Raw genomic sequence first — 24,782 nt, 5'->3', positions numbered from 1 at the left:
ACACACACACACACACGCACATACACACACACACACACACTAAATTAAAAATTTTATTTGTATAGTGCTTTTTGCAGAGAACTGTCACAAAGACACTTTACAGAGAAACAGAAGAAAAACTGGGTGAAAACCAGGTCTCAAGCAAGTGAAGTAACAAAAATTCCCAATGGGAAGTAAATCACACAAACAAGAAAAAAACTCCCCAATCTCATATATTTAATTTAATGCAGCTGTTATTTAATGTTTTCTTATCGGGAAACCAATCAAAAAGCAACTTGTATATTTATAGATGAACTGAGATGGATTACTCTACATTATGCTCTTGCTGGTGTTATGCTGGAGAGTACAGCTGAAGAGGTCAACCCTGTACAGGCATCAGTCCTTTAAAAAAAAAAATTAAATTAGATTTATCATCCCAAACCAACATTTGAGAGGCAGTAGCCGAAGACACAAGCAGGGCCCAGAGCCTTAAGGCTGCTTATGCTTAACCTCATAATGTGATTAACGCGCACATACCGATGTCGGGACGTTAGAGCCCATGCCACCCACAAGGCCCTTTGTGTTCCGAGGGTCCTTAATTACGAGCCCCCTTCTTCCCCCCCATCGGTTTGTTCGACGGCATTGTCCGGAGTAACGGGCAGAACGCGCTCACAGGCCGCTAAGCCTCTTCATAAACGCGGTTCGTCTGTCTCCCCGCTGCACTCCGTCCCTCAGATGGCGGTGCACCGTGTCCGTTGGGACGCCACCGGCACACGGGCTGGACCCCCAACTCCTCCCTGCCCCCCACTCCCCACCTCAGCTCTCCTCCCGACAGCATGAGAGAGGGGGACCTGTTACATCTGGAGAACACGCAGGGAGAGGGGGAGAGAAAAAGGGGGAGAGAAAAAGAGAGAGCGCCAGAGACAGAGAGAGAGAGAGAGACAGACAGAGAGAGAGAGAGAGAGAGAGAGAGAAAGAAAAACCGCTGGATTTGTATCTGGTGCAGCGGACGGCAGTGCAGCGTTGTGGCGGGCAGGCCGTTGAGAGGATGAGGAAGCCGGGCTGAGGGGGGGGGGGGGGGGTGGATGAGGGTTACCTTACAGCCCAGAGTCCGGTCACTGCTGACTGGAAGGGACCACCCATCTTGGCAGGCTCAGCTCTCTGGTGTAACCTCACTGGCGCTTGGCTGCGGAGGACACAGCACCCACAAAGCTCCCGTCTGGGCCCCTGTCGCTTCCCTAAAGTGTCCCTCCTCTTGGTTACGACTTTGTCTACCACCCTGCCCCCCACCCCCCGAAAAAACCACAGCCAGGACAGCAGGGTCACTGTCTATCTTTAGCCACAGGCTGAAAATACACCTGTCTCTGTACATGCTGAAACCTGGCTTAGCTAATGGCTTAGCTGAACATTTATCAAGAGTTTACTAGCCTTCACTGTGCTACATCTAGCACTATATCCACTATAAACCCATATGCTACAAAAAGCACCACATTCCCAAGTTCCGTCTTATGCCTACTATGGCACTGAGCATTGTGTTGTAGATTTACGTGCTGACTGTTACTATCAGCTGTGACAGTGATAATTTTACCTTCATCTCAGCTCTGTGCCTAAACCATTTTGAATGGACTTTTGTGAGAGTCTCTAGATAGAAGCATCAGCCAAATTCCGAAATGTGATGTAATGTAAATGAAAGGTTGGCTGTCAATTCCATTTCCAGTCAGCCAGTTCAGGCATTGAACTTGAAATTCTAATCGTGAATTGAATATGAAAAAAATAAAATGTCCACAACTCTTGTTCCCATGGCGATAGAATGTGCTGGGGAGACATCTCCATAAGGTGTACTGCTCTTTGTCCAATCATGGAACCGAGAGTTCCAGACAGGCTAGTACTATGAAATAATTTCATGTTTATATCTTATTAAAGGTCCAATAATACAGAGTAATATAGAGAATATAGTGTGCTCCAGGAATGGTTTCTTTCTTTGTCTACAAGGGTACGATAAAAAAAAAAAAACATTCACAGGGCAAGGCTTGATAAGTCAACACTGTACAGTGGTTTCAGTTCCCAGATTCACCTTGTATCGAGGGTCATTTGAGGACAGAAATGTGAGAGATCACCATGGTAGATAAGACCTAATAGGATTAACGTGACAGAGAAATTTTGGCGGCCGGCCTTGGAGGAACTGAGGAGGAACAGAATAGACTTCCGAATGGACTGTCGTCTGTCTGGCAACTTTTCTGCAGCAGAAATAGACAGATTGTGATACATCCTGAAGCGTGGACTCCAAAAACAGAACTGATTCAACGTGCAATTTTGCCGTGACAGGAAACGGACCTTATAACCAGTCATCATTTTCGACTTTCACGACATGACATTACCGTACATACACTTTGGAATTTACCAGATGCTCATTTACACAGCTGGATATTTTACTGAAGAAATTTACAGAAAGTACCCTGCTCGAGGGCACAACAGCAATGTCTTCCCTGGGACTTGAACCTGCAACCTCTGAGTTAGCTAAGCTTTACAATACTGTTTCACCACAGTTTTGAGGGGGGAGGGGGTGGGTATAGTGGGGGAAATAGGGTTTCTCTCTGATCCCGCTAGCACAATTTTAACTACGTGCACTACGAACAGATAAAAAACTGTTTTAAACAATTAAACATAAAAATGTAATTAAATTAGGGAAACAAAAGGACATCTTTTGCGGTATTCTAATGATATCCATACTGTCATAATATACGCCATTTATAGAATAACTATGTCATTAGAATATTTGTCATCTTCCTCTTATTCAATTCCTGATTAAACTGTTATTGAGACTTTGCCTGTTCTGTCTAGCTGCTGTTGCACAGTAATATTGCATGGCAGATGTCAGATATTTTCTGTTTATTAAATATATTCTTGCCTGTATCTTACACTGGCTTCAAATAATAATAATAATAATAATAATAATAATAATAATAATCATAATAATAATCATCATCATCATCAGGCCACAGGCTTTACAATAAGACAATAAAAAATTATAATAATTTTAAATTTCAAATTTCCTTCAGTGACTACAGGGGTAGACCTGTTCAAAGAGTGCCAAGAATAACCAGGTTGTACAATATAATTATGGATTTGTGAGGTTATGTGTGTTACTCATTTAAAAAAAAAAAAAAATTAGAGTTTGAATTAGAATCTTCATTTTTGCTTGTCACAACACATGGTTTTTCCATCTTAAAACTATGTAAGGCTGAAGCAAACTGTGAACCACGGTAATGAATAAGACCGATTAAGGAGGTGAATACAAAAGTTGTGTTTATTATTTTTTTTGTGTGAGTGCGCTTGGCGTGGAGATCCAATCTGTTTACTGTGACATCGACATAACAGCTGCAATCTCACGCACAGTTAACCCCTCCCATAATCAGTAAACGGGAAAACATCAAATTAATTAAGTCATCATCCAATGAGTGTAATTTTTTGAGCGCATGCACTGCTGCATTCAACATTCTGAGTCCTGACGCTGGTAACTGAAGCTGAAAGGTGTTTTTAACAGTCGAGAGAGAGGAAAACAGCTCAGACCTCGTATTTGTGTGAAGACACAAAGCTCACATTACACTACACTGATTTATCAGACAGTAAGTCACCCAGTGTGACTCACAGTGTGATAGAACATAAGTGCATCTACCTGACTACATGTGAGTCAAAGTGCTGGCTAACATTTTAAAAGTAGCATGTGTACCTGCAAGATCACATAGCGGAAATGAATGCATGTTTTTTGTCCTCCTAAAATGACGCTTAAAAAATAGAATGAAATATATATCATAAATATAATTGAAAATATATTTAATAGCAATGAATATATATATATATATATATATATATATATATATATATATATGTAGCGTGATATATAATTAACACTGGACATTTCAACGTGTACCCCATCCCCTCCTCTCCATCACCCCCTGTACTCAGGGACGCGTCCCGACCGCCGTGCCGGCCCAGGACAGAGGCACCACTCATTTTGGGCAGCTGTGCAAGGGGCCCGCAAAAAAAATAAATTGCAGGCCCCCCCTTGGAATCAACGGCCCATTAAGGAGGCCCCGCATACTGGACTTTATGAGATTACTGCCGTTCCTGCGGCAGGTGTCTGCCAAGATTCCTTTCCCATTTAAACCTCCCGGCCCATACCAGCGGCTAATCCTATTAGGGCTAATTGAGTGAAGTCGGCGGCCTCTTTCACTGAAACCGAGTCCAGGAACTAATGCGACTCAAAGGGAAACTACGAGGCAGGGAACGCCAGGCCGTGCACAGCTGTGCAAGGGGGAGCTTCATGTCAGCGGAGGGGATCTGTACCAAGGGACTTAGTCATTTTTGTCTGGGCCATATAGAGACGGGGCTTGACTAATACTTTGGTATTTACTTGGTGCACAGTAAAATGGCCAGTGTTAGGGTTAGGTCAGCTCTAAAAAAGTATATTTGGGTCCAGAGTGAATTAACACTAGAAATATAACTGTGTATTAATAAAAAAGTGATATTTATGAGATACGATATGATACTGTATGTACGACTGCAGATTTTCCTGTTTTATGCTGGAAGTATAAACATACGTGGTACATGTTGCATTAGAAAGCAAATCAGGCAATTTTACTGGGAGTTAATTCCACTAACATTCCATTATTCATGAGCAAAACAAGGAAAACAAGGTGTCTATTATCAGCCGGTCACCAGTGATTAGCAGTGATCGTTTGGCAAATATAATTTTCATATAATCCATGTTTTAATTCAGCGTGCTCTGCTGAAAGACAACAAAAGGCAGATTCTTTTGCTTTAAAACAGTACTGTCCCATACAAAGCCCTTGCCAGATGAAGCCGGTCAGGCTGTCCCCAGTGTCCAGCAGATCGCTGTGGCACAGGCTTGATCTCTGGTACATCGTGTGCTCTAATCAAGCTTAACCACGTTAGCCGTACCCCTGGCCAACGCCTCTGCATTTTAAACTCAATTAGAACGGCAATTAAAAACTGGCATCGACCGACATCCCTTCATAATGCCCTCCTCCTGGTTTTGAATCATTGAATCGAATCAAATCATGGCGTTTCAAATCACCGCAGTGTCAGCCACCCACCTGAATCATGGGAATTCATCCCCTTCACTTTCTCACAGGCCAGCGACTAAACTTAACCTCCCAAGAGCCAGCGACTCATTTTTGTACCCCTGTAGAGGACATGAGTCTCTGGCTTTAACTTAGGAACCATATATTCTATTATGCTCACACCTACACTACAAGTGACCTTCAACAAAAACAAAATCATATTTTGACAATATTTTCTACACAACATGCTTTTCTGTCATCCAAGACACTCGTCTTGTGTCAAAAATTGAAAAGACTTGAACTTTTTTTCTACTGGGTCACATGAGGATAAAACTGCAGGCAACTGAGCACTACAGAGGAATCAGTACTTATCATTAGATTTGTGAATCTCAATAAAATGTTAACATACAGAATATGTTCGGGTACAGGTTTTATAACCTGTTTTACAGGTGCAAAAATGTCCTTTTTCTATTAATAATTGCTGTTTGGGTCAGCAAACCCACACTCACACTGATACGTCTGAGTCTTCTGTAGTTTGGACCCATTTTGTGTAGTTTCTAGAGATGTCTTCCGTGGCACCAAGAGACAGGAAGAGCTTTCAGCATTCCTTTACTTTGTGGAGAATTTTTTCCCCATATGTTTTATGTAGAGAGAACAGTCTGTACAGCAATCTCAATTAAGTTAAACTAAATTAAAAAAAAAAAAAACCTAGAAAGTACAGTCAACAGTAGGTCGCCTTTAATTTAATTTAATATGCTCGTGTTATTGCATCTTAGAGTGACCTGAGATGCTCTGTGATACTTTTACCACAAAGGGAGACGTTACAGAGCATTTCAGGTAATCCGCTGATGCCCTTATTCAGAGTGACTCATGCAGCCTTTTGCATTTTCATCCATTATATCAGCTTGTTATAGACTGAAGGAATTCAAGTACCTTGCTCAAGGTCGCAGCTGTGGTGTCCTACCTCAGAGTGAAACCTGCAACCTGTCGATTACAAGCCAAGTTTCCTAAGCATTATGCTACACTGCCACCCATATTATATTGGAATTATGAATGATCATAAATAAAAAACAGCAGTGCATCCATATATCAGCACTGCAAAAGAACATTAAAGTTATACCTGATGACCTTATTACTCGGATAGGAGTAATTTAAGTAGGTACTTACTCATATAGTTAAGAGCAACCATTTCTGTTTTTCTTCACAATGATTGACAATTAGACTTTTTAGGCAGATTTGTAAAGAAACAAAATTGTTTATTGAATCAAGTCCATGGTTTTTTGAATCACATGAATGTTAATTCGTGCCCCCAAAGGGTTAAACCTCTGGATTGTGAATAGCTTTGATTTCTTTGAACTATTACAATATGCCAAAGCATTATAAAAGCTTAAAGTAAAATAACATCACTAACTGAGCTAATTATAAGCTCCTGAAATCCTGACATTTATTCACCAGGATTGTAATATCGATCACCTTTAAAGCCAAAGCCTTCCAGTTATATAATCTCAGTGAATGTATGCCGAGCCGGCCCTAGGGTTTTGGGGGCTCTGCACAAGGATGCTGTATGGCCCCAAAGTGTTCCAAAAATAATAATAATAGAAAATCGAACTGTCTGGCCTAGGAATGGCTGTCGCCCCAAATAACTGCATTAAGTGTTTATGCCTGTGGCAAGCTCTGAATGTATGCAGAACCATACTGACTACATAGGACTGATTCCTTCAGAATTTGTCCTGAATTCAAACTCAGAAATGTATAATTTAGTGAATGTAATTGTTTTTTTGGGCTCACTTCTCCAACCTGGGCTTGTGAGGTCAGAATTTAGAATTTCTTTATGAGTCAAAGTTTAGAACACATTATAACTGACTCCAGATCTGTAAAATAACAATAGTGTAATTCTGAATGTTTCAGATGACAGAACACAGTATGTAAACGCTAAATACGGCTGCTTTGTCTGCGGCTGTATGTCTAAGATCCTCTCCTGAGTTTCACTTCGCCTCTCTGGGAAGGGGCAGAAGACTCTGCAGTGCAGTGCCCTTATCGCTGAGGCAGGAAACGACATTCTCACGACAATTCGCCTATTTGATAACGAAATTCCGGTGGAACTGCGGAATTAACGGGCGTCTGGGTGGCAGAAATCATTCAATTGGCAAACCCTTAATGCCAGGAAAACGCCCGCCTTTGTCCGACTCTCCTTCAACGCCGCCCCTACACACCTTGCTGCTGTTCTGAGTGCATCTCCCCCCCTCTCTCAGTGGTGAAAAATCTTGCCGATAACCATTCAGGAAATAATCATTCTTTTGTACTGTGTTTCACAAGGAGTTCCTCTGTGGCTCTACACCCACTCCTTACTGTCAGACTTGACTCATCGTGTTAACTCTTCATTATCTGGTTGATCTTGTTCATCCCAAAGGACCTGCTCAAGGTCTGCTGTAGATTTTATGCTTTTTAAAATTTCATGCTTTTTAAAAAATTTTTATTTTTATTTTAGCCTGATCTGCTCCCATAGGTTGTTGACTGTGGAGCACATCCATGTAATAGAACTGGAACTGGGCCTTAACAGATACCAGACCATGAATTCCATCCATGAACTAGAACAGTGCCTTAACAAATACCCGTCTATGGTTTCAATCCATACAATAGAACAGGGCCTTAACGGATACCAAACTGTGGGCCCATCCGAGCACTAGAACAGTATCTCAGTGTGCTTTTGTGTGTGAAATATAACAGAAAAAGGAAAACCAAGGGAATTGTACAAGAAGAGGGACAGAAGTTATCTGTGAGACACTAGAACCAAGTCAAAGACAGGAATCCACTTTTATAGTACAGGGACCTTGCTACCATATCAATGAATCATAAAGCATGTAAAATGGCTAGATATAGCTAGATGACTTCTTGACCGACTTTGTACATCCGCACATCTGTGTTTTAAACACCCTCGTTAGCAAGAAAATGGAAAGCTTGGCAAAACTTGTGGCATCAGCAATCCGGAGGTGGCGAAACATTCTATGACTCACTGATTTCAAAACTCGAGCTACATGTCAGCGGCCAACTGTCAACAGGTGCCCCGCTACTGTACTCACTCCCACTGTGATTCAGGCCGTACCCCTTAGCCTGAGCAACAGACAGTGAATAGCCTTTGCCTGATGGGCATGCGCTGTCCATAACACTACATGCGGCTGAACAAGGCCAGAAAACATTTTCACTAAACTGCAAATGACACCAAAACCAAACAATAGAAACAGCACTTCCACAGCACGGGTAATCACTGGGAAATATTATTATTAAGAAGAATTATCCACCACTAGTGAGTGGGTGTCAGTCAGTATCGAGTATTGATGCTTACAAAGGAGTAAGAGGGGTAGGAGGCCATAGTTGTTGCAGTGGGTGTTAGGAGGTGTTTGTTTGTGTGTGTGTGTGTGTGTGTGCATGTCTGTGCATGTGTGTGTGTGTATGTGTGTGTAGGGGGTGGGCTCTGGATGGGTCTCAGAATGACAAGGGGCAGAGGCGGTGTGTGTTTTTTTTGGGGGGGGGGGGGGGGGGGGGGGGGTTCTGGGTTTATTTGACCATCTCGGTTCTGGGCTGATGCCACCAGTGTCCAGTGGGCCAGAATGATGGAATAACACACCCTACGCCCCCCACCCCCCAAAGCCTCCCCCCAAGAGGATCAGAAAAAGACAAACGTGACAGCTCCTCCACATCCCCAAAAGCCTCTAGATGAAAACGTTAGAGCTTAGGGGAACGAGAGAGAGAGAGAAAGAGAGAGAGAGAGATTATGAAACATGAAGAGAAAGAGAAGCTGGGAGGCCGGACAAAAAAATGCCAAGAATTGGATTAATTGGCATAATGCAAGGTGGCTGGGCACAGCCAGGGAGGGTGGCAGTGCTCTGAGAATCCCCCACCACGCTAGGCCGTCCGCGCAATTAGCCACCCGACCTTCGACCCCGCCACGATAATTAATGAATAACACAAGGGATCAAGACAAAAGCGCAAGGAGTGATTTGGCGAGCACCGGCGAGTAATACATCAAAGAATGCCGGTAATTGGCCCTGTGGCTTGCTTTCTTAAACCCCATTTCTTTCAATTCATTGACTCAAAATAATAGGTTCAGGTTCATTATCAACAGGTCCGAGCACTAAAAGGGCAACGCTTCCACGAAGGCTCGTGCAGCCGAGGCCTGGAGCCCGTGCAGTGCTGGAGGAGGCAGACCCCCTTTTGGACGTGTGTCGACCTGGACGGGAGGGGAAAGTGGTTTTTGCGTGGACGGAGGGAAGAAAGAAGAGCGAAGAAGAGTTTTTTTTTTTTTGTTAGAAAAATTGAGAGCAGTTTGTCTCCCTCGTTGTCAAAATGTTGGAATATAACTGGTACGGACAGGTGAGTTAATTCGATATGCCTGCGTAGAAGGGACGGTGGAATATGGCAGAGGAACTGGCTGAGAAATTAGATTTATTAGGAAAGCATAATTCTTTATTTATTCTGTACTGCTGTTCTACTTAGTGTTTTTTGCGCTGGTTGACATGGCGAGTTTGGTTTAATTCTGGCATGTGTTCAGTGTTGGATCTGTAAACAATGGAAATAATGTACGTGGGTAAAAAATGGTTTGATGTGCAATGATGCTAGCTCTGTACAAGCTCAGAAGGGCTCGTTGAAGGTTGAAATCACGGATGAGGATTGAGCTCGTTGGAGTAGTTTTGCTCCTGTTTGTGTAACTTTAGTTAAAAGTTCAGGAGGGTCGTTGACAAGTTGTCAATCAAGTCTGCACTTGTTGCACGTGCTGTCTCTCTTTGGGGTGTGCTTTCCTCCTCTGGAGAATTATTGCACGCTGATCTCTGTTCTATACGCTTGTGTTTACATTGCAAGCCCCTCTGGATAAGAGCGTGTACAAAATGGCGGTAAACTAGAGTAAAGAGAAAAAAGTGGAGGATGCAGTGTTGGTCAGGGTGTTTGGTCTTGTGCAGCGGCGTCACTGTGACCCGTAGGAATGTGATGCATCCTCGTGCTGGGCGCAAGCATTTTCACAGCGTGAAACTTGAAATAAATAATGTCAATAAATAAAAAGATAGACACTTTGTTAAAATAAGATTATAAATGATAAATGTAAAATAATACCTTGATTTATATAATGGAATTAATCCACAAATGTAGCCCAAAGTACTTTACAAAACAATGATTTAAATAGAAAATAAATTCATATATTAAAAAAAATTGAATAGATAAACTGCACTTCTGGACTAAATGTAAATCTAAACTGCCATTTCTCAAAATCTTAGAAGTAGTGAATTAGCCTGCTAAATATTGACGACAGATGAACGGTGTTTCATTTTTAATATTTCATGATATTTCCTTGTTTTTGATCATGAGGGTGGGGGGTGTGGTGGGATAAGGGTAATCAAAAAAATTTATTTTACACTCTATCCCCCTGCCCAGTGACCAGGTGCAAGTTTACTTCACACAGGGAGTAGGCACAGTGTGGAATAGCTTGGCAGATCAAGCAGTAGAGGCAGACACTCTGGGGGTTTTCAAGACCGGGCTCAATACGCTGCTACTGTAAATACTGTCTAGTTTCTAGGTTAACGGTGAGCACTGGGTACCCTTTAGTGGTAGGACAGTGGCGAGCATTGTTGGGCTGAATGGCCTGTTCTCGTCATTATGTTATGCTATGTTATGTTATGTTACCTTGACAGGTTAGATGTAGCGTTAGCATTAGCTTCACAACACAGTTGTTGAGTGACTGAGGCAGGCCTTAATGCCGGGCACGGCTCACATGCACGGCTCGCATGACACTTCCTCCACACATGTTGTGACTTCCTCTGCAAACATCTTGACTTCCCATGCGCATGTCTTGACTTCCTATGCGCATGTCTTCACTTCCTCTGCACACGTCTTCACTTCCTCTGCACACGTCTTCAGTTCCTATGCGCATGGAGGAAGTCGTGTTAAAATCCATCGCAAGACCCGTGCTTGGGCGTCCCAGACAGTGCCTGTCTGCATAGCACAATATACTTCCTCCACAGGACTCACAATTAAAAACTATTGTGGAAAAAGTGCTACATGCTAAAATATCATAACTTTATTAAAATTAAATCATTTGATAATGGTTCTGCTGGCTCAAAAATGTTTGCTGAACGGGGTCCAAATGGACTCTGACCTGAAAACAATAGCGTGCATCTCTGCTTTTTGAAGCACAATAGCTCCTCAGAAAAAAAAGATGAGGCTTATTTTAGTCAAGAAATATATCGCAACTTTAGCAAAGGTAAAAGCCTTGTGAAGATTCACAGGCAAAGGGCAGCGTTAGCAGAGTTAAGAGAGCAGCAATCTGGCTTCTGGCTGTCCTGCGGCCCAAAAAGCACCAGCGTGTGCTGTGGCATTCCACACGGGAACACTGAGAGACTGTTCCCCGCCCGCAGGCACCGCCGGCCGAATTCACGAGATGCCTGGACGTCAGAGGACGCGATTCAGGGCCCCGAGACATTAAATCACGTGTGATTAAGCCCAGAAACGCAGATATCGAGCACTGCTTAATCTGATTGGCCCTGGGGCACAATCGGAGAAAAGACTGTTGGGTTGACAGAAACTGGACTTCTTGCACATTCCTCCAGAGGAGAGGGGTTGCCGGTCTTATCCGGAAAGTTCTGGTGTGGGTGCAGGTTTTGGTTTTAGCCCAGCACTATGACACCTGATTCAGCTAGTCGTAGTCTTCAATTAAGATTTTGATAAATAGAATCACGTATCTTAGTGCACCCACACTGGCAATTTTTGGATAAGATTGGAAACCCCTTGCTCCAGAGACAACACAACATTGGTTTTAGAGCTGGATTACCTTTGTCATCAGAAAGGGAAAAAAAGGCGCAAATTTTCTTGCATGGTGTCCTGCTAGGAATGAAAATTCCACATATCAGATTGTCAAACACCTCAGAACTTTGGAGACAAAAAAAAAGAAAAGAAAAGAAGTGAAACGTTTTTTTTAAGGATTTTCCATACCTGGGAATGCCATGTCAAGCAATTAATACCCTAACGAACCTTAAGTCTTTCTTTTGGTCCAAAGGGCTGCCTGCTGTGATGAAAGAGGGACTGTCTACCCCCGTTAGCCTCACGCGGGCTCTTTCTTCTCCAGATCAGATCATGCTAACGCCGTAGCCGCGCAAAAAAAAAAAAAAAAAGAAAAAAGTTTACAACCGAAAAAATCTCAGGAATGTCGGGACTACGCGCTCCCCCGGAGCAGCGCTAACCGAAACTTCCCTCACGCCGCGGTCACGAATAGCTCCGCAGTTGTGTCATCGAGAACGCCGCGTCTCGGCGAGGGCACCCTGCTAAATTTCCGTTTCATTAAACATCAAGTGTCCTTTGTCGAGCTAATTAATGAGTAGTCGTTGTTAAACAGCATTCTCATTCATTCACATTCACTTCAAATTTCTCCCGTTGTTGTAAATAGACCGAAAGAAAAGACGCATAGTTGAAATGGGGAAAAAAAATAACCCTTCCCACTTATCTCATATTAGTGTATGGCGTTAACTCATCTTAGAGTCATGTAAATGAGCCATTCCAATGTTGTTTCATAGATGTTTCTCTGTCAACAACTATTGCAAATGACAAAAAAAAAAAAGCGCACCTGCCTCAGTATATCTTAGACTCACACACACACACACACACACAAAACAACAGCATGCACACTTTGTCTCAAATCAATCTTCAGAGATCTAGAGGAGCATAATTCAGAAAGCGGACACTCTATCTGAATGGGTAATGGAGCCATTCGTTTATCATGGTCCGCCCATCCAGTTGTGATTTTCTCTGTGACTATCTGGTGTCTCGATCATGGCGGCAGTTAGGAAATATGGACTCAAATCACCGAAGCAGAAAAGGCCTCTCCTCCCCCTGCTGTATCCGTGATTCAGCCTTTTCTGGGTCTCCAGCACCGTGGCCGCTCCATGCATCTTCATCTTTTCTAACATCTAGCCGGTTTAGAAATGCAACGCAGCCGATTAAGCAAATTCTCGGGGAATTATATTGATCAAATATGCAGCCAATGGGACAATTGGCGAGTTGATCTCGAAATGAATTTTAGAGAAAAAAATATTAAGATTTCTATTATTAACTTATAAAATTGTAGTTCATCATATCTGAAAAAGTGGACAAAAAATGTCAGGAGGTAAAAAAAAAGGCACGATTCCAGAGAAAGTTCATGCTTCCGTCCGCCGTCCGCCGATGAAGGATTTGCACGGTCGCACAAAAGCGCTTTTGTTTCAGGGTATTTATAGCGCTGTAGTAGTGCATGAATGAGCTCGGTTTTCATTCCGGACCGGAGAGGCTCGGGCGGTTAAGAGAGAGCACTCACTGTGTCCCAAACAAACAGCTGAAAGCCTCTGTGCTTCAGAGACCGCCCATGTCTGCGCTCCAGTGAAGGTTCAAATGAACGAGAAGAAAAATTCAAAAAGCCAACTTGCCAATGACATACGACCACCAGTTGCTGTTACTAATTGATAATTGGGAGACTATTGTGCTACAATAATCAATTTTTACTCCTCATCAGTGCATGCATGATTTTTGTGAAGCCATGACCTTTGCCTGGTTTTCTGCCTCTTTTTTTAAGAAACAGATTTATGGGGGTCCTGTGCTCCCCATGATTGCTTTGTTTGTTTTAACTCAAGTCTATACCAGGGCCCTGTTTCACATACATAGCTAATGAGTACGAGTTAACCTGATCAGTTTGCTGATATTTTGTGAAAAACCCAGGATTTTTGGTTTCACGAAGCAAGTTCGCAACTTAGCCAGACTTGTTAATGTTTTTATAGCATTTCCGAATGCCATCCCTCAAGTACCAGCACCAGCTGCACTGGACCTCTCTTGGGAGCTACTGTGTTCCCTGTTTGAAATTACTTGCATGTTACGTATTCAACATTGTAAACATGTCTTTTTGATAAGCACTTCCCCCCCTACAAATGAGTGTCAGTGGAGAGGGTCTCACAGTTTGAGGGATTGGCGGTTTGAGTGGCCTTCTGTTTTACTCTGTGGGAGAGGCAGGTGGGAAAGAGGATGACCAGTCAGTCTGCATGATGGGGGGTTGGGGGGTGGGGGGGTGGGAAGGAGGGTTTAACGAGCCTAGGGGAAATCCCGAAGGAATACTGTGTGTGCCCCGCGATAGATTGGCAGCCTGTCCAGGGTGTATTCCTGGGATAGGCTCCAGCACCCCCCTGCGACCCTGCCCAGGGTAAGCAGGTATAGATAATGGATCAATGGATGGAAATTCCCGAAGGGTTTTAGTAGAGGTACTGAAAGATGAACTGCACCTACCACTAATATAAGCTGCATCCAGCTGCTGGTGCAGAGCAGACACCCCCAGACCCGGTGGCCTGTTTGCATAGTGCCGCTGCACAAGCTCCTCAGCGGGGGTGAAAACTGGGGCTGCTGCCCCCCCACCCCCCCTCCTGGAGTCTTCCTCACTCAACCTTTTCTTGTTGGCTACACAAGCACAGTTTTGCCAGGTTAACCACTAACTTGTAAAACTACCTAGTTGAAAATGCAGAATTATAATAGAGAGGCTGTTGCGATATATTTTTTATATCATATTTGACTTTGACCTGCTGCCAGGTCCTTTTTTAAGCTGCTGTCACATGCCCCAGGAAGTCATTAAAAATAATTCAATTTAATATTTCAGTATGGTGACACTATTAGAAAGAGAGCAAATAGTAGGGGCTCAGCACCATTTTAAAATTTAGCAGAATTTAATGAACCACTCTTAAGTGAATAAAGCTCTTCTTATGCATTTAACTTATCTGCCTAACTCTGCCTGGCTTCATCTCTTCACTCTGGCCACTCTGGCAATCTTTGATTTGCTGAGTAGGATCATGTTTTACATAACCCCCAATGATGAGTCCTAATAATAAAAACATATGCCCTCTCCAGTGTTGCCATGATTTAGTGATCGAAGACCTCAAAAAAATAAAATAAAAACAAAAGCTACAGGTGGTCAGGGCTCAGTGTCAGTGCAGGGACGGTGACACGGTGAGGAATAAGTGAGTGAACACGAACGTGAAAAAACACAAGAAAACAAGGAAAGGCAAGGAAAGCGCAGATACAAGTGCGAAACACTGAGACCAGGCGATTACAAACAGATCAAGGAACTTAAATTCAGAGAAGAACAGGTGAGACTAATAATAACTTCACTAGGAAACACGAGGAACGGGGAATTGGCGGCCTCTGGTGGTAGAAAATGGAAACTGCGGCAAGGTTTCATCATGAGAGTTTGGGAAATACTGTTTTGTCAATTTCAGTGTGTTATGTGATCCAAAAAAGGGTAACCTCACCTCGCTGCGGGTCTATATGAGGAGTCTGATCCTGTTTTTGGCATGCGATTCGACTCCCTTTTATAGCAGAGCGGGTGTGCACAGTTATGCAAGACGATTCAATGCTGGATTGAGTCATCAAATCATAACTCATGTTTGTGAAATGGAGCAAGCCAGAATTTAATGCACAAGATAATTTGATATGGCACGCTTCAAATTGTGCTGGTCTGTTTCAGCGACGAGCGTGAAAGAGGGCCCAGTTTTGCCCGAGCGCTTGAACTCAAAAGAAGACGTTCAGTGTACGAGGCCTGGCACAGGAGCCAAGTGCTCTCTCACTGCTATACTGTTTGCGCCCTGGCTTAATGAGCCGAGATGTAGCCTACACAAGGGCAGTGCCTCAGCTCTTAATCAGTCACAACATCTACATCCAAATGGCATGTCTTAGAGATACGCATCACAAACGTGCCTTTGTACCAGTTTAAACTGTGTATCATTGGTTCGAGTAAGGTCAAAGCTGATCCAATTTTCTGCTTAGTTCCCATTAAACAGCTATTGCATTATTTCATTTTCTCAAATCTAATTAAGGGTGTAATTAATACATCTCCAGGAAAAGCTTTTGAACAGTGGCTGGCAAACTTTAGCCTACAAATGCACTTTGTGTACACTTGAAAAAAAAAAAGTTAAATATATTTTACTCTGCTAAAAACTGAAAGTTGTGGAATGCTACTACCTTAATTTTGACTGGTGCATTCATGTGAAGGCTTGAGCTACATTTGAATCCAGCAGTTTTGGAAAAGAGCTATTTACTGCATGTTCAGCCTGAACCCACACAAAATCTCCGTACTGCCTAAGCACTTTGTACAGGACACACTCTAACCACAAGGCCACAGAATAGCACGCAGAAACAAGAGTTGCATCAAACAAAGGGTAGTGAGTTGGTTTGTTGCCATGGATACTAAGACAAAACATGCTAAACAAAACATGTAATTAGAATATGCGATAGAATCTGTGTAAAAACAGCAACAATGTAATGGTAATAATGTAATCATATATTAACATTTTATAGCATTATTATACCACTTATATAACTACTGTCTGTGTAATTACAGTGTAGGTAAATGTCTGGTATGATTTCTACAAAACACAGACTGGGAACACTTTGTTCTCCAAAACTCATGAATATGGCTTAATATCTGTGTAATTTTTAGTGTAATACAGTGCAATTACTAAGACTGCTCTGATACCTACTGATAATGATAATTTTCCTTTGAGCATGAACAAAATTATTCGCACAGTGGCTGAATAATATTAGTTTTATCTCAACATGTTGAGTGATAAAAGAATTCATAATGAGTTTAGTCTAAAAATTCTGATTAATTCAGAAAACGTCTGGATGTACTTTACAGATCACCAAACACGGCTTCCCAAAGAGGAGCTCACGAACTGAATTTCTGTATTTAAAAAAAATTAAAAATAGTCTTGCTGAAATATACACTCACATTTTTTTCCCTGAGCTTTGCCTACTGGCCCACTACACACAATTTAGCCTACCCCCTGAGATTGCTCTTGTTCTTTAATCAAAAGCACGCTGAACACTTCCTAATTTTTTATCATCGATTCCTTGCTCCAGGTGTGAAATTTTCACAGTTCGTCTTCTTCACCTATAAAAAAAACTTGGAGATTAAAGAGGGCTGAAAACACAGTTAAGAGACTATTTTAGGAGTCTTTCAAGCTGCGTCCACTGCACTGAGACTTCCCCATGAGCCACTGCTCCCCCTGTGTACCGATTCAGTAAAACTGAAGGGAGGTGGATAAAAATTATTAATCAGGTTATTGGCGCACAGAGAAAACATCTGAAATTCCCAAGAATGGAATCAAACTTTCCTGGTGGCTTTTTCCCAGAGTCGGCCGTATAAGTCCTATAACAAAAATGAACATGGCCAAGCTGCAAGCGCTGGGTTCTGAGAAACAGGGAAGACATTCCAAGCGGCACGTTGGGTCCAATAAAAAAGGTACCGTGGATGGATTCAGCGGTTTGTGAGTGACGCGATGCTGCTCACAAAGAGAACGCTGGCGAGCTCGCGCTTGATTTACGGTCAAATCCATCTCCGTGCTAATTGGAGAGCTGGGAACTAATGAAGTCTGTGAAGCCTTCAGGTTGCCATCTGAAGGGCCCTTTTGTGATTCATGTCGGGGAGTTCAAAATTGATTTAAGAAGGGAAAATCATATTACTTTATTCCTTCTAACTGCATCTCTTCTGAAAGGATTGGGATAGACCCTGTTAGTGCGTTTGAAATCGTTTTACATAAAATGGCTGGCGGTCATGTCTGCAGTTCTTTTTTTGCTTGCGAGCGTTTCTTTGGTTTTGGCAAGTGGCCAATAAGGGGACACCTCCCTTGTTCAAACCAGTCGCAGAAACAGATGTGACAAATGGGAATTAGGGGTAATTATGATTTAGTGTCTCACGGCGTTGAAAAAAAAAGAGAGATGATTTTCAAAGAGGTTTGAAAGTTGCTCTTTGGTTTTGAAATGTTCTAAGTGAACAGACCTTAATTACTCATTACTCAGAGACAATCTGTTGAATACGGCTGGGAAGAAATGCTAAACATTTGCTGAAATAAAAGTTTGGGTTTGAGCACAATTTGTCTACATTAGTGTACTCTGCCAGACTGAGGAGGCCCTTCAAGACCCACGGTGAAGTAATTTTGGAAAGAAAGCCACAACATGAATACCTTCCATTTTCTGCAATATTCTGGCCTGCGTACAGTCCCTGATTTTGTACAACTAAAGATATTAGTCATACAGTGGTCTGTATATCCGATTCAGCCGAGCACCTAAAAAACTCTTTGGCACACAAAATAGGGCTAAAATCGCTGTAATCTTTAATTTATATACAAATCATTAAAGCGTGGCAGATATCACGCATTCCTTTTCTACTCGGATAAAACAGCCCTCAGATGTGGGCGCCCAACTTTGAAGTCTCGTCTCAGAAGCGGGCCCCGGCTCTTACAGGAAGTCTCTCATGTTTTATAGATGCTGTATGTGGAACTAACAAAGGTGAGCCCGGTCCCGACAGAGCGCGGAAATAACCAGGGCCGGCTCTTCACCGGGGGTAAACACCATCCAAAGGGCCTCTGCGGTACGGAGATCCACGCGGGGATCCTGATATCACCCCCCCCCCCCACCCCCCCCCTACCCCCCCCGTCTGTTATTCAGACTTAAAACTTCCTCCGTGCAAATAAAAAAGGAAAAAAGAAAAAAAAAAATCAAATACGAGAAAAAAAAAAAAAAAACGCAACTGACAAACTAACCAAACTAAATAAACGATTAAATAAATCATCAGTGGAAGCTAACGAGCTGAATGGTATATCATGCGACTTAATGAAAGAAAGAAAAGATTTATGCTCTCTTTGGCTATGTCCTCCCCCCCCCCTCCCTCTCCCCTCCCCCCCTGGAGTTTCACTCAATTACACAGGAGTCATTAAAATGTCATGTCCACAAATGTAAATAATTTTAATTCAATGGCGGAATCAGAGTCAAAAGCCATTTAGTTCAAAGAGGGTTCCTGGTGATGCCACAGCCACTAAATAGAATTTGTCTCAAGCATTTCCTACTGCAAAAAAAAAAAAAAACGGGGGAAAAAACCCAATAATAACAACATAAAAGTCTCTTTGGTGTCTGAGGATACGGCCAATTAAAATGTCACAGACATAGAATGCATGACATGCAGTGTTACTGTAAGACGGAAAAGATGCAAGTTGATCGCCGGCTAAATAGAACATTAACGCGTGCTGTCGCTGCCTTGTCGAGATGCCATGTTTACCGATGCGTTTAAAGTGCAGTCATTATAATGTGCCGTACAGTTGGCCTCGTCAACCGCACGCGTAATCGTCTGCGACAGGCTCGATTATGTGTGTCAAAAGCAATTTGGCTGTCCATCACGCTCGCGTATTGACAAACTGTAAATTGGGCCAGACTTGCTGCGTTCGTGGATTATGTAATCCCATGTGCTCACACAGCTGGATTTCTTGACTGTGCAACTTGTGCAGCGGAATAGGAGAAGATGCAGGAAATTCTGTTTTTTTTTAAATTTATTTTTAACAGCAAAAAGATCATTTCTGCGAAAACCTAATGTATGATTGCTGCGGTGAAAGATCAGTTTTCCAAGAATGGAGACTTGGCAGAAAAAGTCATTTTGGTTCCCAGAACATATACGGATAGAACGGCCATGAAACATTTCCAACAGCACTTGTCCGGTTTCCTGGATGTCCATTCTGCAGTCGCGTTCCCGTTATTCTGTTGTGTTAGTCCACTTATAAAAGCAGTGGGATGGCAGATTGGTCATCCATGTTAACTACTGTGCCCCAGGAAAATGTCAGAAATATTCAAGGAACCAGAAAAGTCAGTACACAGGTTCTTAAAATTTCATGGACGTGTCCTCATGATGTTGTTGACTACATGATAACCATCCATCAGGGGATGTTGCACATTAAATTTGTATTAAGTTCATACAAAAAAAAAGAAAAGATGTTTTTCGCAAGTTTGTTTTTAGTGATGTGTATTTTTTCTTTTTTTAAGATCTTGTTCCCGTAATGCTTGCTTAATGTTTGCTTTCAACATTGTGGATAGTTTTTACAGTAACTGTAGGCGCTGTGTGAGTGTGTGTGTTGGTATGGGGGGGGTTAGTGTGTCATTGCAGCCCTCCACCCCCATTTTGGCTCCACATCTCCTTTCCGAAAAGAAGGCCGAGCGTGCCTGCACTCTGACCTCCGCGTGACCTCTGCCACGGCATTGTTCTGCCGCGTTCGGGACGCGCTCTTCCTCTGCAGCTTCCAGCGAGCACCCCCCCCCCCAACCCCCACCCCCACCCCCACCCCCCCGTTTTCGGGGCTCGAGCGGGACAGAAACAGGAAGCGGGTGTTCGAGAGATACCTCAGGTACTCAGAAGGGGAATGTGCCGAGTCAGACTGCCCGGACCGAGTGTCAGGAACATGGGGGCATGGAGGAACACGTTCTGCCCCCCCACCCCCCCCCCCCACACCCCATCCCCCACCCCAGTCCCCCGAATCCCCCAACCCCATCTGAACTTTCACTGGGCCTTTTGGCCTCCCCTTGCTGGACCCTCTCCGGGGGGTGCGTAAAAAAGAACGCGCTGGTAGGAAGCCTGTTCCTCCCAAAGTTGCTGTGTCGTTCCTTCTTCTCCGTGCAGGGCCACTCAGGAAACGCATCCCACGGCAACCCCCCCCCCCCAACCCCCCACCCCCCCGATGGAGTTGAGTAACTCCGCCACCTCTCCTGTCCCGCTGTGACCACATCCCTCTCTCTTTCTCCGACGTGCTCCGTTGTCCTTTTCTCTTCTTCGCCGTTCCCTCTCTCGCTGTCGCCTTGTCGCCACCGAACTGGACGCGATGAGTTGCTGCTGCCTGGTGAAAGTGATCTCTCTGACGGAAATCCAGCTGCTGCCGGTAGGTAACGCGCCACCTTTACGTCTTTACCGCATCGGAGAGAACGTGGCGTAGGCCGGGAGTGTAGGAGTGGGTGCTACCAACACAGACGGGAGGGGGAGTGTCACCGTCGAATACTCAGTGCTAAATCAACACTAACAGAGTGCATTTTTACTCTGCAGGAGCAAGTTCGATCTCTGTTCAAATCATGTAAACCCTGCTAAATTAACACTGAGCAATATTAACCTGAACTGAGATGCCCTGCACCGTCGGTAGCGATTAGCACCAGTGAGAAACTGAATGAGAGTGGTGGTGACTGACTGTGATTTAGGTCACACAATGCAGTCACAGATAAGCCTGTTCACTGCGTGATTCCATGCTCTGAGACTGTATAATCAGAAATGATGCGTGTTGTTGGACATGCCATGCACTGTACGAATTTGTGCCACCGCAAACACAAATTCAAAAGAAAGCATGCACAGTTATGTGATTAGAGAATGTCATGCTCTTGATTGGAGTTAAGCTGAGAGCAGCTTTGATTTTCTCGAAGGGAGAGATTATTTCTGCTGACGATCATCACGAATCTTGAGAATGTGTGCCTTTTTTTTCCGTTATCCTGTTGAGGAACTGTGATACGTGGTTACACGCAAAGCCGTTCGATTTGCAGACGCTGCAAGGCCGGAGGATGACGCAGCATTAAACGCAGTACTGTTTAACACGCGAACGTGCGCGTTTAAATGCAGCACACAACTTTCAATGCTTTTAAACGCACAGGAATGTGCATTAATAACAGGACTAAAGCGTATACCATAAAAGTATACCTAGCATACCGTGAAAACCCAAAGAGGAAGCTGGAGCTGAGATCAAGGTTGTGTTGACGATGACTTTTATATTTCAAAATCATTAATTTCACTGTTTCACAACGAAGTGTTTTCTGAAGTGAAACTACCACTGCAACAGGCGGACAAGCAATGACACGCAGTTGAGCAATATTTTTATTTAACTCGCCACCATTAACCGTTCCCCAAGGACTTGAAATGCAGCACGTGGAGCTGAGAGTCGATAATTCACCTTAATTCACCTCCATAAGGTAATTCAAGCGTGTGCCGCCCTATTCAATTTAAAGATCATACCGGTATCCGCATTATTAATGATAGAAATTGGATGTCGTAACCTTGCTGTGAGCAAAATGTAGTACTTTTCCTGTTGAATTTCTATGCACTTGATATGGTGTTCGGATCATTAGTGCAAGATTTGTAGACGGCATTCATTACATTCTAGAGGCTTGTGGTTTTAAAATATTTAAGCACTCTAAACTGAAAAATGCATTAAAATCTGTTTTTAGAATGAATATTTGTAGTATCTAATATTCATGATCATTAGAATCACTAAGATCATTACTTTGATTTTGAAGATAGTGTATTTCCTTCCTGTTTACATTGTTCTATTATCTTTGTGCATCCTACCCTTTGTAAAGCACACTGCTGATTCCAAATATATGATATCTTATATCTGAAGCCACAGAAGATATCTGTGGCTTCAGACTGCATCCTGTTTGTACATCTAGCGTATCGATGCTTTCGCTAAATTAATAGTGGCTCTAACACATTTTATATCAGCTGCATACATCTGCAAGATAATTAATATTATTCATAACGAGAAGTGAAATGACTTCCTGTGTTCCCAGCATGGTTTAAGCAATTAACGCATTTTCAGCAATGCAGGAGAAAGACACAATCAAGATAACTTTCATTGCTGAGACTAAAACATCTTCACTGTTAAACAAAGTACAGCTGTGTGCATTCTAGAGTCGGTTTTTTAATTTGTTTAACTATGTTTTTACTAGTTCAGCCATAATATGTTATGTCAAAGTTGTCAAAAACAGATGTCAATTAAATCCAGTCAGGAATCTGTGAAAAATATCTCAATATCACTGCTAAATTGACCAAATATAGTCAGCAGAATCTTCAAAACTGATCATTATTATTTTTCTATCTTGATATTTTGTGATTAATTTATTGTGTGATTTACAGAGCAAGCAGATGTAACAAGGTTAGTAGGTGTTGCTAAAAGGAGATCTAGGTGTGGGGACTGAAATGAAAGCGTGTACTTGTCAGATGCCACTAAGTATTTAAATCACAAAGGCAACATGCATCTAAACTGCTGACAGGGAGGCTTTAGAAAGGATAGCATTTTCATATTTGTGTTTAGGCAGACAGCATATGCTTAATCACGTACAAGCAAATATTGAAAGTTCTGTCCATGTATACTGTGTGAATCACACACTGGGGGGAAGTTTCCTTGGTTGTGAGATAACTTACTAGAAATGACCACAATCAAAAGAAAAGGGGGAAAAAACAGGAAGAGTAATGGGAACTTCAAAGTTTGGTTATGACTTCATTGATATTTCATTGATTTTGAATTTGAGTAACAAACCATTTTCCAACATACTCATTAGAGCTAGTTCTCTGCATTGATTTCTTAATATAGAATTCATATATTAAATATAGAATATAGTTTATTTTATCAAATTGAGCTGAGGACAGTCACGGTGTCGCAATGCTCCTGTGGCCTGGCACTTCAAATTTTCCAGAAATTATGAAAACTTGAAAGTGAAACTGAAACTTGATAAAAAAAAAAGAAATTATGAAAAAGATGCAACAGTTATTGTTCTACCCTTCATACTGCAACACACTTTGGAAGCAGTTAAAATCACATTCCACAAACACTAATTGAAAAACCGCCACGAGAATTCTTTCACACCATTTGTTTAATTTGTGAAATATTTGTCGAAAGGAGTAAAATGTCACAGGTGTTTATTTGACAGCAACAGCCACACATAATTAAACAACAAGTGCGTAGAGGAAGCCAATGAAGACGGATTTCACACCTGCTGAGGCCTCTGTGGATTCCCTTTTACAGGCTGTATAATCAACAAACTGTGTACATATCCAACAAACATGCACGCGCGCACACACACACACACATACACACACACGCACACACACATGCACATGCGTGCACACACACAAATGCAGACACACTCACAGACACACGCACACACACACACACTCACAGACACACTCACAGAAACACATACACACGCACGCACACACATACACACACATGCACATACACGCACACACACACACACACACAGTGGATTTGAAATAAAACAATGAACATGAGATTAAAGTGCAGACTGTCGGCTTACATCCATATTGGGTGATCCCAGCAGGAATTACAGCCTTTTTAATACATGGTCCCCCAATTTAGGGGACCAAATGTAATCGGACAAATTAACATAATCTGAAGTGAAGTCATCACATTTAGTACTTTGCAAATCCTTTGTGTTTGATGACTGGCTGAAGTCTGCGACTCATAGACACACATGCTGGGTGTCTTCCCTTATATTCATTTTTTTATTTCAAATACAATATTTTGGAGTACAGAGCTAAAACAACAAAAACTGTGCCCCTGTCCCAATACGTTTGCATTTAACTGTATCTTGCCATTGTTGTTGTTAAGATTCCTATTGGTTTCCACCCACAGACAGGCCATTGTTCAGATTGCATTACTCATTGAAGAACTATCAGTTAATTCAATTAGACTCTTAACTGCTTAATAAGCATGTCTCCTGCATTGACAGTTCACAGAAAATGTAAGCCAAGGACAAAAAAATTTGGTCCCGTAATGTGCCGGAGAAATCTTAATGGAGAGAAAGAAGGCAGGTTGCTTGTTTGGCCTTTGACTGTAAAAAAAAATTTCACTTGACTTTTCGTCCAAGTATGACAAACAGAAGTGAATGCATGTTTGTTTATTTGCTCTCTTCAAGAAATTCCAGTAGCAAATGCAAATGGAAAGCCTTTCCAATATAGTGCAGTGACATCACAATAGTTTTCCAGATATATTACTGTGACATCACAACGGTGTTTTACATATAGTACAGTGACATCACAATGGCTACCTTTATTTAACATTTTGTACTGTACTA

The 24,782-nt window shown here is 42.5% G+C and overlaps 1 protein-coding gene across 4 annotated transcripts in view; it reads left to right on the top strand.

Annotated features, from left to right (window-relative positions):
• Positions 1–24,782, top strand: part of tfec (transcription factor EC) — a 48,656-nt gene that overhangs the window by 9,604 nt on the left and 14,270 nt on the right. The window contains exon 1 of one of the 4 annotated variants that reach the window (XM_035426968.1): positions 20,649–20,809. The exons of 2 other annotated variants lie outside the window; for them this stretch is intronic. In XM_035426968.1, coding sequence (XP_035282859.1) covers positions 20,753–20,809 — 57 coding nt within the window. In that variant the 5' untranslated portion in view covers positions 20,649–20,752. Of the gene's footprint in view, positions 1–20,648; positions 20,810–21,656; positions 21,879–24,782 lie in introns of those variants that run through there. One more of the 4 variants, XM_035426969.1, reaches the window with a different exon arrangement.

This window comes from Anguilla anguilla, chromosome 7 (assembly GCF_013347855.1).
Source record: "Anguilla anguilla isolate fAngAng1 chromosome 7, fAngAng1.pri, whole genome shotgun sequence".
Classification (NCBI taxonomy): Eukaryota; Metazoa; Chordata; class Actinopteri; order Anguilliformes; family Anguillidae; genus Anguilla; species Anguilla anguilla.
Note: the sequence above shows the minus strand (reverse complement) of the source record. Positions and strands in the feature narration are given on the sequence as shown.